This window comes from Monodelphis domestica, chromosome 4 (assembly GCF_027887165.1).
Source record: "Monodelphis domestica isolate mMonDom1 chromosome 4, mMonDom1.pri, whole genome shotgun sequence".
Classification (NCBI taxonomy): Eukaryota; Metazoa; Chordata; class Mammalia; order Didelphimorphia; family Didelphidae; genus Monodelphis; species Monodelphis domestica.
In genome coordinates, this window is record NC_077230.1 from 83,718,296 (window position 1) to 83,731,615 (window position 13,320).

Sequence of the window (13,320 nt, forward strand, 5' to 3'; positions counted from 1 at the left end):
TTAAGATCGATGATGATGACAAAATAAAACATACCTAAACAAAACACTTGCTAAAGAGTGATTTAAAAGCTGAATCACAGATGCCTAGATATTAATTTTTATGCTATAATATTTTAAAAATGAAATATTCATTTATTTGCAGCAGGAATCTCTAGCCTTTCAAAATTCCTTTCCCCAAGTTTTACAGGCCAGCCCTAATAATTTGAAAAAAAAAATTAAATACATACCCGAACTCCTGAGGTGAAATGTCCTGTTCCTGACGAGTCCTAAAGATGATAATGCAGTGAAATAATCCAAACAGGGGAAGTCAATCCAAAAGAGAATAGTCCAGCAAGGAAAAATATATCCAATGTTATAAGAAATCCATGGTGTGGGGGACATAGAAAATGTTTATACAGTTATAAACTTTAAACATCAGTCTCCATAGTAGCAAATCCAAGTTTTGAAAATTATTTCGCCACAGTGTATGTAAAAAAATTGCGCAATGGTGAGGCATAGTAAAGAAACATCATAATTTTATTTTATGTTCCAATGCCAGTGCATTTATTAAAAAAATACAAAACCAAAAAAAGTTAAAATCAAAATTAAATCTAGAAGTAAAGGGGTAATCAAGTTCCCAAAGTAAAGTATTTGGCAGTCCTCTTGTCCCGGATTCATTGTCCACAGACATGGGGGAAATGGGGGAGGGCCAGATTAGCCTGCTTTAAACTATGTACATATTTTGTTTTTCTCCACAAATGTGTCCAAAAGACACAGTATAAAAAATTCTAAATTAGTGTTCAGAAGAAAATAAAAATATTTGGTCTGTTTTACTATTTGAGTTTTCAAGCCAGATAGTTTATAAATTTGTGTGAGCTAAGAACGGATCAGGCCACCGCGGATTATTCTCCATTTTGGATTGACTTCCCTTCTAATGGATGTTTATTTTGCTGACGTTCTTTCTCATCTCTTTAGGACTCTTCACGAAATTGACATATCACCTTGGGAGTGCGGGTATGGACTTAATTTTTCTATTGTGGGCTTTTCCCCCTCATACCCTTGCACCCATTACTAAAGAAAAGAAAAACTTAAGAACATTCTTTCCTTTTGGAATAAACTCACTAAAAAAATCCTAAGCCTTTTAGTACTACCAATTCAACACAGTTCCATCTAAAATTCTGCCCAATTCACCCACCAAAAGCTAAACAAAAAGATATACAATAAACAATAATACTAAGGGACAGTCACAGTTATGGGTGACAAGCACAGTAATGTACACCAACACCTAGTACAACTGAGCAAAAAAAAGTGACAGAGGTAGTGGTGTCGGTTATAAAGCATAAGAATAAAAGATGGTACAACTCACCAGTAGCTGTGAACTCCCTTGACTAAGATAGAATAATTTAACATTCTTTTAGGATAGTTTCCAGTGGGGGAATTAAATATTTTTAATAAAAATAAATAATCCGCGGATTACTTTTAGTCTGCAGACTAAAATTTAGTATACGGATTAAAATCCGGCCCATCAGAATAAAAATCTCTAAATCTAAAACACATCCAGGTGGACAAAACATGAAATCAAACCAAAAGAACTGAGTGCACAAAGTAAGACTCAACTGGGCAGACTAACATTTAGTGCGCAGACTAAATATGGCCAGCCAAATATGTAGCAAGGCCATGAAAATCCCAAAACACCCCTGCAAAAAACAAAAGCAAAAATAAATAAGTAAAATAAATTAAAAAGGCCAAAAAGAAAATAAGAAAAAAGGGGAAAAAAACCAAAACAAAACAAAACACTGACATGAACTTTTAAAGTGATCCAAATACTACCTCACCTGTGCAGCAACTCATTTTCACAAGATAAAATAAACAGTCTCTCACAATACTGGTCCACGGTAGAACTAGCAGCACATCAAATTCTAGTTTTCAAAAATTAAGTATCTCTGGTGTTGAACAAATGCAAATAAGTCCTAATATAGGAAATTATTCAAGGTACATTTGCATTTGGATAACTAAAAATTAGGTGTAATTTAAATCGAAATATTCCAGAAATAGCCTTTGACTATCAAGTTTAAGCCTGGAGAAAATTTTTATGACTAAATTTAAAAATTCTTTATAAAAGAGCCTTTTAGAAAACAATCATATATACTATTTCAAGTCCTAGTTAAAGTAGCTTCCTGCCAGCATCAGATCTAATTCTATTATATTAAGAAGCCTAGTGATCAATGTAAATTTTCCCATTTTCCATCGATGTAACCAGAGACAATTAATCTAAATAGAACACAAAGCCAGTTCTGCTGCCTGTTCCAAACAGTTCCTCCTCACTAGTTGATACTGACATAAATATGAAATACTGCCACAGATCTCTAATTACAGACCAAATACATGCAATACAGTTCAGAACAACTGACAAAACCACATGCTCAAGGATGCAAACTTAACCATTACCAAAGAGGAGACCTATTGTAGTTAAGCCTTTGTTCTCAAGCTACTACAGAAAATTAGTTACAATTTAAAAACACAGAATGAGATGTCACATTAAACATAGGACTAGAGATTGACTTTCACTTATTTGTTGAACTTTATACTATTAGCTGATTAGAAGAAAGGCTTCATTCTTCTTAAGTCTTAAAAGGCAACAACAGAATATAGTATTCAAAGGGGGTAAAAAACGCCATAAATGTCTTTTTAATTTTAAGCATTCTTATTTAGTTTAATTTGATTCTTTGGCACTTTTTGTTGAGGAAGGTTTTTAATATGTTTGACATAAACTTTATATACAGTAATCAACTGAAGGGCTGAGTAAAATGGCTCCATTATATCACTACAAAGTGATATGCTATCATGTAAATATGTTTCAAGCATTATCAGATGCTGAAGTTCCAGTTCAATAATATTCAAATAGCATCATCATGCTTTTGGCTCAGTTAGAATGCAACATTTGAAATTGTCCCCAAACAGGGTCGATTAGATCAATGAAATATGATGTCTTTTTAAAAGATATAGTTTTATAACAATTATTTTGCCAAACTATTAGCATTCCAGTTTCAAAATTATAAATATATTTTAGTAAACTGTTTCCATTCATTCAGGTCACACTGGTAAAAACTCTTAAAAAATAAATGAAGGTGACAGGTGGATAGAGAACTAGAGATGGGAGGGCTTGGGTTCAAAACCTGGTCTCAGAGAAGTCCTAGTTGTGTGATCCTGGGTATGCCACTTGACCCCAATTGCCTAGCCCTTATAAGTCCTTTGCTTTGGAAATTCAATACTTAAGATAGTAGGTAAGGGTTTAAAAAAATAAGCAAAAGGTTTTGGAATAATTATGTATCAAGAGTATAAATATCCTAAAAGTAAGCTTTAAAAAATGAACAAAAAGATTTAATGAAAAAGAAAAAAAAACTGACCATATCAAAGTTCTCTAAAATAGCCATTTCTTTGCAGATTAATATTTATCTCTTCCTAAACTTATTTGGAAATATAAAATGAGTTGAAAAGAAAATGTAATTGTTTTCCTGGGCTCTAAGAAATTAATTTAGATTTGAATCAATTTCTCACCAATGAAAAACATTCTATACTAAACTGATGGAATCTTGCAGGCTCAATTTCAAAGTTTTTACAGATACTAAGTATTATTAGCCTAGCTTTTACTGAAAGAATAGAATTTGGACATTAAGACTATTAATTTATCTAGAATATTAGTCAAGAATTTTATAAAATTTGCATTTGCCAAAAAGTATGAAACGGGGTCTTGTTTAATTTAAAAATAAGCCTCAATAAAGTCAAACTAAAGTTGTTTATGATCAGAATTTAAAAGTAAATTTTAGAATTTAATTCAAAGAAAAACAGCAGTATAAAAATTTCATATTCCTTGAAAGTAGGGACTATCATTTGCCTTTGCATAAATCATAATACATAGCAGAATGCCTCAGAAATCATGCATTTTGGGGGCAGCTGGGTAGCTCAGTGGATTGAGAGCCAGGCCTAGAGATGGGAGGTCCTAGGTTCAAATCTGGCCTCAGACACTTCCCAGCTGTGTGACCCTGGGCAAGTCACTTGACCCCCATTGCCTAGCCCTTACCACTCTTCTGCCTTGGAGTCAATTGACTCCAAGACGGAAGGTAAGGGTTAAAAAAAAAAAAGAAATCATGCATATTTAAATATTTAATGAATGAATTAACTAAAAAAAAAAAAGTAAATGTTCTTCTTCCTTAATATTAAAGTTAAGTTTAAATCCACACATACGAGGAATAATCTACTAAAAGAATCCAAATCCAATAAAAATGGTAAAATCATATTGTCTAATGATATCTAAAAGAGCTTACTCATTATTTCTTTAAACTATAGTAATGATTTATTTCCCTACTATGATGTAGGAAGGAGACATTTCATAACTGAATTTTTCAGATAACTGAAGCCTATTTCCATATAAGCACTAAAATATGGAAACCTTCCTGAAAGGTACAGGATATAGTTTGTCTTTTTAAAGGAATACATTGCATGAAATTTTTCCTTTTCTGGATCACTCAAGTTCATTATTTTACCTCATTTGGTCCATGATATCCAAGTGGTTCTAATCATGATGCCATTCTGCCTCAGCATCATGTGTGTGCTCAACCTCTTTACACATACCACTCTAGATTTAGACACAATCTAATCAATACTGCCATTATTATAAGGAAAGGACCTGTCGATCTACTTCCCTATTGCTCCATTCATTATTCTTGTAACTTTATTTTCTCTTGGAATACTAAGATCATGTGACACTACATGAAACCTTGCCTAATCTCCCCAGTCAATAGTGGCCTACTTTGTGAAACTACCTTGTAGTCATTTTCAATATATTCTGTATATACTTATACACACATATACATTCTGACTACATCATTAGAATGTGTGCATCTTGAGGTCAAGGAATATTAAATTTTTGTCCATGTATTTTTAGTGCTTAGCAGAGGCTGACATATAGTAAATGTATAATAAATGCTTGTTGACTGATCTTAGATCCAAGGAATAGGTTTTCAAATAAATATAGAAACCTATATTCAAAGAGAAATATCAGGAGAATTCTTTAAAGGGAAGTAAAACCAAATCAAGCTAATGAAAAGTACTTTACAGAAAAGTATAGCTATTCGCCTTTCCCATTTAAAAAAAGATATAATCAACATTACTGTAAGAGTGAAAGCAAAACAATTATTTGGAATTACAAAGCATGAGATGAAGCTTTATCACCAGACACAATCATTTAACAAATTTACAGAGTTTTGACAATGAATCAAGGAAAAGCATTTGTTTAATTCTTAATATGTTCCAAGCACTGTGCTAAATGACCAGGAATATGGACACAAAAAGTGACAATCTCTGTTCTAAAGGAGCTGGCATTCTTGCTTTCTTTTTTTTTTAAACCCGTACCTTCTGTCTTAGAATTGATATATTGGTTTCAAGGCAGAAGCACAGTAATGGCGAACCTATAGTACAGGTACCAAAGATGGCATGCAGAACTCTCTGTGGGTACTTGACCATCCTCCTAACCTCCCCCTATGCCAAGTTTGTTACTAGAAAGGCAGAGGGACTTGGGTGGGAGCTTCTCCCTTTCCCTTCTCTCACATACCTCACCCCTCTGTCCATCAGCCAATGGGAGCACACAGAGAGTAAGGTGGGTGGCTCACAGGCAGCAGAGAGCTCAGGCCACTCCCCTACCCCTCTATACACTCACTGAGACCATTCCTCACTTCCCCACCTCTCTTCCTAGCAGCCCAATGGGAGTGTTTCCTCCCATCCCCATGTGGGGTCAGGGGTAGAGTGGGGCTAGGTGTGTTACACTCAGGGGAAGGGGCAAGTCATTCAGCCTGGGGGTGGGATGGGGTGGGTTGGGGTGGCGGGGCCTGGCACTCCATCTCTAAAAAGTTCGCCATCACAGGGCTAGGCAATTGGGGTTAAGTGACTTGCCCAGGGTCAAACAGCTAGGGAATGTTTGAGGCCAGATTTTAAATTAGGATCTCCCATCCCCAGGGTTGGCATTTTATCCACTGAGTCAGTCACCCTAGGTGCCCCTAGAAGTTGATATTCTAATGAGGAAAATAGCACTTAAAGGATAGTAATAGTGCCCTTTCTAAGAGGCAAGGGTAATATGATTTTATTATCTTTATCAGGAATGAAGGAGTGAGAGTGGTGAAGAGGAAGAGCTACTTTAAGGGACTCCAATAATCTTTTTAAGACTTAAGACTTTTGTGGGGCAGGTGGGTGGCTTGGTAGATAGAAAGCAAGGTCTGGAAATGAGAGATCCTAAATTCAAAGTCTGGATTCTGATACTTTCTAGTTGTGTGACTCTGGACAAGTCTTTATTACTCTTCTGCCTTAGAACTGATATACCTGTGGTGGCAAACCTATTGTACATGTGCCAGAGTGGGAACTCAAGAGCCCAGCACAGACTTCACCAAAGTTCATTACTAGAAAGCCAGACAGATGCAGGGCCAGGCTGCTTCCTTCCCTATCTCCACATGCAGCTGAGGACATTTCTCACATCATCTGCCCCTTTAAAAGGTCTGCCATCACTGTGATATACAGTATTGATTCTAATATGTAAGGTAAGGATTTAAAGAAAAAAAAAGAGACTTAAGATTTTTGGAATACCCTGTATGTACATCTGGGAGGTGGGTAATGACTCACCTTTCCTTATTAAAATAAAAAATTTGTTAATGAACTACTTCTAGTAACCAAAGTCATCTTTGTTTACTCAGCTATGTTGAGTATGCATGCATAATAAAACAGGCAAAACAGTTTAAAGGTTGTCCCTAAAATCACCATTAGTAAGAGATTATCTGGTTAAAGTTATTATTATCTTAATAAAGCTTTTCTCATCCTCCACTCCAAATACCACAATCTCCTGCTTAACTAAGTTGCCCAATGACCAGAAAATTGCTGAGGAAAATATTAAGGAAATAATTTCCTGCTACTGTAATCTTAGTGATAACTAAGAGAAAATATTTACTGTTTATATATGTACACACACACAGACACAGATATCCACATACTTAGCTTGGACCTAGACTGAGCAGAAGTTAAATGTTTTGCTCCCTGGATAGATAACTAGAACTACTGTACCCTAGAAATCCAAGTTCATTATATATATATATAACCCATACCTTTTGTCTTAAAACTGATACAAAATATCAGTTCCAAGGCAGAACAGTGGGAAGGGTTAGGCAACTGGAGTTAAGTAACTTGCCCAGGGTCTAACAGTTAAGCAGTTTCTGACGATAGATTTGACACCAGGTCCTCCCATTTCCAGGCCTGGCTTTCTATCCATCATGCTACTTAGCTGCCGCTCGCAGTAGGATTTTTTATAGCTGAAACCGGCATAATGTAATGATACCCTATATATGCAATAGGGAGATTCTGCAGTTTATGGAATAGGGAAATGACACCACCAGATCTATGCTTTCAGAAACTGACTTTGTTAACTTAGTGAGTCCATTAAAATTTAAGTTGCTTTAGAAACATCACTTTGGCAGCTGACTAATTCTATTAACATCTGTTACATAATTTCAAGTAGACTTCCTTATAGCAGGGCAATCCTTTTTCATCAACCTATCCATTCCCTGTGGCACTCAGGACAGTGATTATTTCAAACCTTTTCATCTCTCTTCAGCCTCCCACCACTCTTCTTTATCTAGGGTATGCCCACTAAACTAGGAGATATCCTCCATGGCTCTGTTCTGGATAATCTCTCTTCTCTACATATTATTTCACTTGGTGACCTCATCAGCTCCCAAGAGTTTAATTATCTCTACACAGATGATTCCCAGAGTTATATATGTAGCCCCAGTCTCTGATTCGGGCATCATCAACTGCCTTTTGGATAGTGAACTCAAAATATCCAAAATAGAATTTAGCCTTCCAACCCTTCCCCCTTTCCCAATGTTGCTTTTAGTGAAGAGGATACCCCAATTCTCCTATTCACCTAAGTTTAAAAGCTAGGACTAACCCATGACTTCTTACTCATATACCAAATATTCAACCCACTGCTATAACTTGTCATTCTTGCCTTTACAACATTGCTCATGCAAGTTCTCTTCTCTCCAGTCACAAAACTACCATCACCTCCTACCTGGCATTCAGCCTTGTAATTGGTCTCCCCATCTCAACTGTCCCCCCATTCCAATACCTCTTTGACATCATTGTCAAAATGATTTCTTATCTCATTCTTTCACCCCATGGTTCAAAAATAAGCATTAAAGTTCCTGTGTGTTAGAGAGTGCTAAGTTAGCCCTTCAATAATTATTATCTTACATGATCCTCACAACAACCCTGAGAGGTAGGTGCTACTTCTCAGGGTCAAATGAAAGGAATAAATATCTTTTGCTGGCATTCATCCATTTATGTGTTTGTTTATTTACTTGCTTATTTATTTTTTATTCATTCATTCATTCATTCATTCATTCATTCATTCATTCATTCATTTATTTGTTGGACCCTTACCTTCTGTCTTAGAATCAATACTGTGTATTGGTACCAAGGCAGAAGAGTGGTAAGGGCTAGGCAATGGTGATCAAGTGACTTACCCAGGGTCATATAGTTCGGAAGTGTCTGAGACCAGATTTGAACCTAGTACCTCCTGTTTCTGGGCCTGGCTCTCAATCCACTGAGCCACCCAGCCACTGCCCTCTTTTGTTGGCATTTAAAGCTCTTCACCACATGGTCTCTTCTTCCCTCTCTTTTCAGTCTTCTTACATTTTCTTCTCTTCATTCACTCACAACCCCTTTCTATTTTTTTTTCTTGTATACAACATTCCATCTCCTGAGTCTTTGTCTTTGAATTAGCTGAACTCCATGTTGGTAATATCTGCTCTACTTATTTCTGTCTTCCTTCAATGCTCAGTTCAAATTCTGTCTTTTGCAGAATGCCTTTCCTATGCCACTCATGACTCCTTTAAATTCTCTTCTGTCCTTTTTCTCTTTTATGATAATAAAAAAATAGCCAAATAGCTATATCTAAAGTACTATATATGCTAGATTACAGAGATATAGATACAATATAAAATAGACTCTGGCCTCAAGGAATTTATATTCCAAGGAGGTTGAAAGAAAGGAAGGAAGGAAGGAAATAAGTATTTATTAGGAATCTACCAAGTGTCAGGCACTATGCTAAGTTCTTTACAAATAACTCATTTAATCTTGACAACAACCCTAGGAAGTAGGCGATATTACTATTCCCATTTTACAGTGCAGGAAACTGAAGAAGACAGAAATGACTTGTTCAGGGCTACACAGCAAGGAGATATATAATGCCAAATTTGAACTTGGGTCTTCCTGACATTAGGCCCAGAGCACATTATATAGAACAAGAAATATTTAAGAGAACAGATTACTAGCAACTTGTGTATATGATTGTCTCTGTTTGCCTCAGCTTCCTAATCTATAAAATGGGGATGACAGTAATAGCACCTACCTTGCAGGGTTATTGGGAGGATCAAATGAGATAATAACTGTAAAGTGTTTTGCATAGTGTCTGGCACATTGTGTGTGTGTGTGTGTGTGTGTGTGTGTGTGTGTGTGTGTGTGTGTGAGAGAGAGAGAGAGAGAGAGAGAGAGAGAGAGAGAGAGAGAGAGAGAAAGAGAGAGAGAAGAGAGAGAGAGAGAGAGAGAGAGAGAGAGAGAGAGAGAGAGAGAGAGAGAGAGAGAGAGAGAGAGAGAGAAAGAGAGAGAGCAGAGAAGTCTTCATATAGGAAGTAGCACCTGAGCTGAACCTCTGAGAGACAGTGATAAGAAAGGAGTGAAGAATGAATATATAAAAGTGAAAAATGGAATACTAACTACAAAGGATAGCCAGAAGTCCAGTTCATTTGATGATAAAAAGCAAGGCTAGAAAATATAAGTAAGAGAGAGAGAGATGGTGTAGGGCCTTAAATGTTAGACTAAAAAGTACTTTATCCCTTAATCTATGGAGTCACTGAAAGTTTCACAAAGGGATAGTCAACCCAAAGCCTTAGGAAGGTCATTTTGGCAGCTGTGTGAGGGTGTAAAAATTAATATTAATGTACAATACTTAAAATATTATATTTTAAGAGATTTATTAATGATCATTAGAAGTAAAGGAGTAAAAAGGTAACAAAATAAAACCATGTGCCCATGGCTAATCTACCTGTTCAAAACCTGCATTCAACCACAGTCACAACCCAGGAAGCAAAAAAGAGCAAGACCAGGAATCCCACTCAATATATCCCCCTATTTACAGGAAGTACTTAACTATAGGCAGTCAGTGGGCTCCTGGAAAATGCAGTTTTTAGGGTAACAGATTTCCAATTATACAAAGCGTGGGTTAGAAAGGAAAGAGACTAGAGGAAAGACACAGTGGTCAAAGACCTAGACTTGGTGTCAGGATGATGTGAATTCACGTCTGGCCTCAGATACCTACTAGTTGTGTGACGCTGGACAAATCAGTTTTCTTCTTCAGTTTGGTAAGGATTACGTGATAAAGATAATATTTTTAAAGCACTAATATAGTGCCTGGTACATTTAATAAATGCTTGTTACTTTTTTTTTTTTTAATTTAGAAGCAGTGGAGACCAAATAGGAAGCTATTAAAGTGTTCAATGGTAAAGGTCCTAAATTTGTGACAATGAAAAGGATATCTGAAATGTTAAGAAAGAGAAATCCTCAAGACCTCATAATTTGGAGGTTATAGGGGAAGATAATCGTATTCTCAATAGAAACTGTGGAAGTATAGAAATATATGGGTTCAGTAGGGAAGATAAAAAATTTTCACTTTTGATCTGTTGATTTTGATATATCCGAAGACAATCTATGAGCTATCCAACCACATTACCGGAATTTAGAAAAATTAAGAATGAATATATAGATCTGGAAGTTATCTATTTAGAGATTATATCTGATCCATAGGAACTGATGAGATCTTAAATAGGCCATACTGAAAGAAGCCAATCCTTTTTACAGAGTCCTTGGGGAGAAGAAATAGAGCAAAGGAGACTGAGAATGAGTGGCCAGGCAGGTGGGAGAAGTCACGGGCAGAGAAGTTTCCAAGAGAAAGAGCTGCTCGAAAGTATCAGAAAATTCAAATACGAAGGTTAAGAAAAGGTTATCATGTTTGGTAGTTAAGAGATCACTGGTAACTTTGAAGAGAGTACTTTCATTAGGGCAGAAGATCAAAAAAGTGGGTAGAGTAAGGTAACAGTAACACATGTTAAGTAGGAAAAGGGAGCTGAGATAATAAGGAAATAGCTTAAAGGATCTAAAGAGGGACTTCTTTAGAGACAGAAAAGGAGGGGAGGGCAGATGGAGCTAGAAAAGGGCTTCTGAAAAGCTCAAGTGGGTAGGTTTTTTTCCTTCAGTAAGTAAAAGGTGAAGAGAATCTACTGGCAAGGCTGGGAGGTAAGTGTGATATTATAAAACTATTTCAACTCCTTTCTTTCCTTTAAAGGCTCATCACCTTTCTCCCTTTAATTCTTAATTGAGACTATTCCACAGTGCCAGGCCAGGTGGTGGCACAGTGAAAGAAGTGAGGCCTAAAGTCAGGAAGATCAGAGTTTAGGTTTCGCTTTAGATGCTAGCTGTACAATCCTGAGCAGGTCAATTTACTCCTGTCTCCTCCAGTTTTCTCAGAAGTAAAATGGGAATAATAATACTACATTAGGATCAAATGAGAAGATATTTGTATAGCACTTTGCAAAGTGCCTAGCAAACAGTAGGCATTTAATGCCTATTTCCTTCCCCCCTTGGTCACCTGTTTTCTCCGGAGAATTCACGTAATTATCATCAAGTATTACTTCCAAATTGATGCATCTCAAATATACATGCATATGGCAGGTACAGCTGACTGGATCATTTGGTAACTGGGGTAAAACTTAAGTTTTGAGTGATTATGGAGTTCATTCAGGAGACTTTATGTTTTCAGGGTTTAATGCAATCAACAATAATTCACGTGCAAATAGAGACATTTGGAGCATCTAAGCATCTGTAGAAAGTTCTTATGAATGGATTGTGATCTGAACAGCCTTCACGATGGTAGCAAAAACCTTTGGGAAACATGTTTCCTTGTTTTATGCCATACTTGAGGAAAACAAACAGAGAACAGTATTCTTATCTCTGTTGCTACATCTGTCAAGAAATCTCTGATCTATTTACTTTACTTTTTAAAAAAGTAATAAGACTTGGATTTTTTTTCAAGCATCTGGTAAACTTGTCCTTTTTCAAGAGCTAGAACTTCCACCAAGAGCACAATGTTTCAGGAGAAAAAAAGGGTATTCAATGAAATAGAGGACTTTCAAACACTCATGATGAAAAGACCAGAGCTGAATGGAAAATCTGACTCTCAGATACAACACTCAGGAGAATAATAGAAAGGTAAACAGGAAAGAGAAATCAAGACATTCAATAAGGTTAAACTGTGTATATCCCTACATGGGGAGATGACTCTTGTACTGCTAAAGAACTCTGTCATTATTAGGGCAATTAGAAGGAGTATACATAGTTATGAGTTCAATATAAGACGAAATAAAAAATAAAATAAAGGTTTGAGAAAGAGGATTGGGAAGAGAGGCAAGAGAAAAATAAAATGGATTAAATCATTGCTCATAAAAGGCATGAAAGAGCTTTTATGCTGAGGAGAGCATATGAACCTTACTCTCATCAGAACTTTACTTCAACATACACAATTAGTTGGGTGTTGAAAGCTATCTTACTGGAAAGTAGGAGGATAAGGGATAAGATAGAAAAGAGGGAAAGTTGGAGGAGATGGAGGTCAGAAACTAAACAGGTAAATAGATGGAAAAGAATACACAGAAATCATAACGGTGCAAAAAAAAAATTTTTTTTTTTACAAATCACTCTAATAAAGGCTTCAAAAACATAGAAAATGAGTTGAATTTATAAGAATACAAGTCATTCCCCAGTTGATAAGTGATCAAAGGATATGAATAGGTAGTTTTCTGACAAAGCAATTAAAGCTCTCTATGGCCATGCAAAAATGCTCTAAATCACTATTAATTTAGAGAAATGCAAATTCAAATAACTCTGAGGTACCATCTCACACCTATCAGATCGGCTATTATGACAGAAAAGGAAAATGAATATTTGTATTCCAAAGAGATAAAAAAAAAAGGCAAAGGACCTATATGCACAACAATATTTTAAGCAGTTCTTTTAAGGGGGGAGGGGCAAAGATTTGGAAAGTATGGGGATACCCAGCACTTCGGGAATGACTAATTTATAGAATATGATTGTAATGGAATACTTTTATGTTGTAAGAAATGACAAATAGGAGATCTGAAAAACTTGGAAAGACTTACAGGAACTGAAGCAGAGTGAAATAGGTAGAACATT

General features: G+C 36.1%; 1 protein-coding gene across 6 annotated transcripts in view; it reads right to left on the bottom strand.

The window, feature by feature from the left end:
* GSK3B (glycogen synthase kinase 3 beta) overlaps positions 1-13,320 on the bottom strand; it is a 242,874-nt gene that overhangs the window by 47,560 nt on the left and 181,994 nt on the right. For 4 of the 6 annotated variants that reach the window (XM_001363187.5, XM_056793505.1, XM_007493745.3 and 1 more), the window contains one exon: positions 228-266. The exons of the other annotated variants lie outside the window; for them this stretch is intronic. In XM_001363187.5, coding sequence (XP_001363224.1) covers positions 228-266 — 39 coding nt within the window. The remainder of the gene's footprint in view (positions 1-227; positions 267-13,320) is intronic. 6 annotated transcript variants of the gene reach the window in all.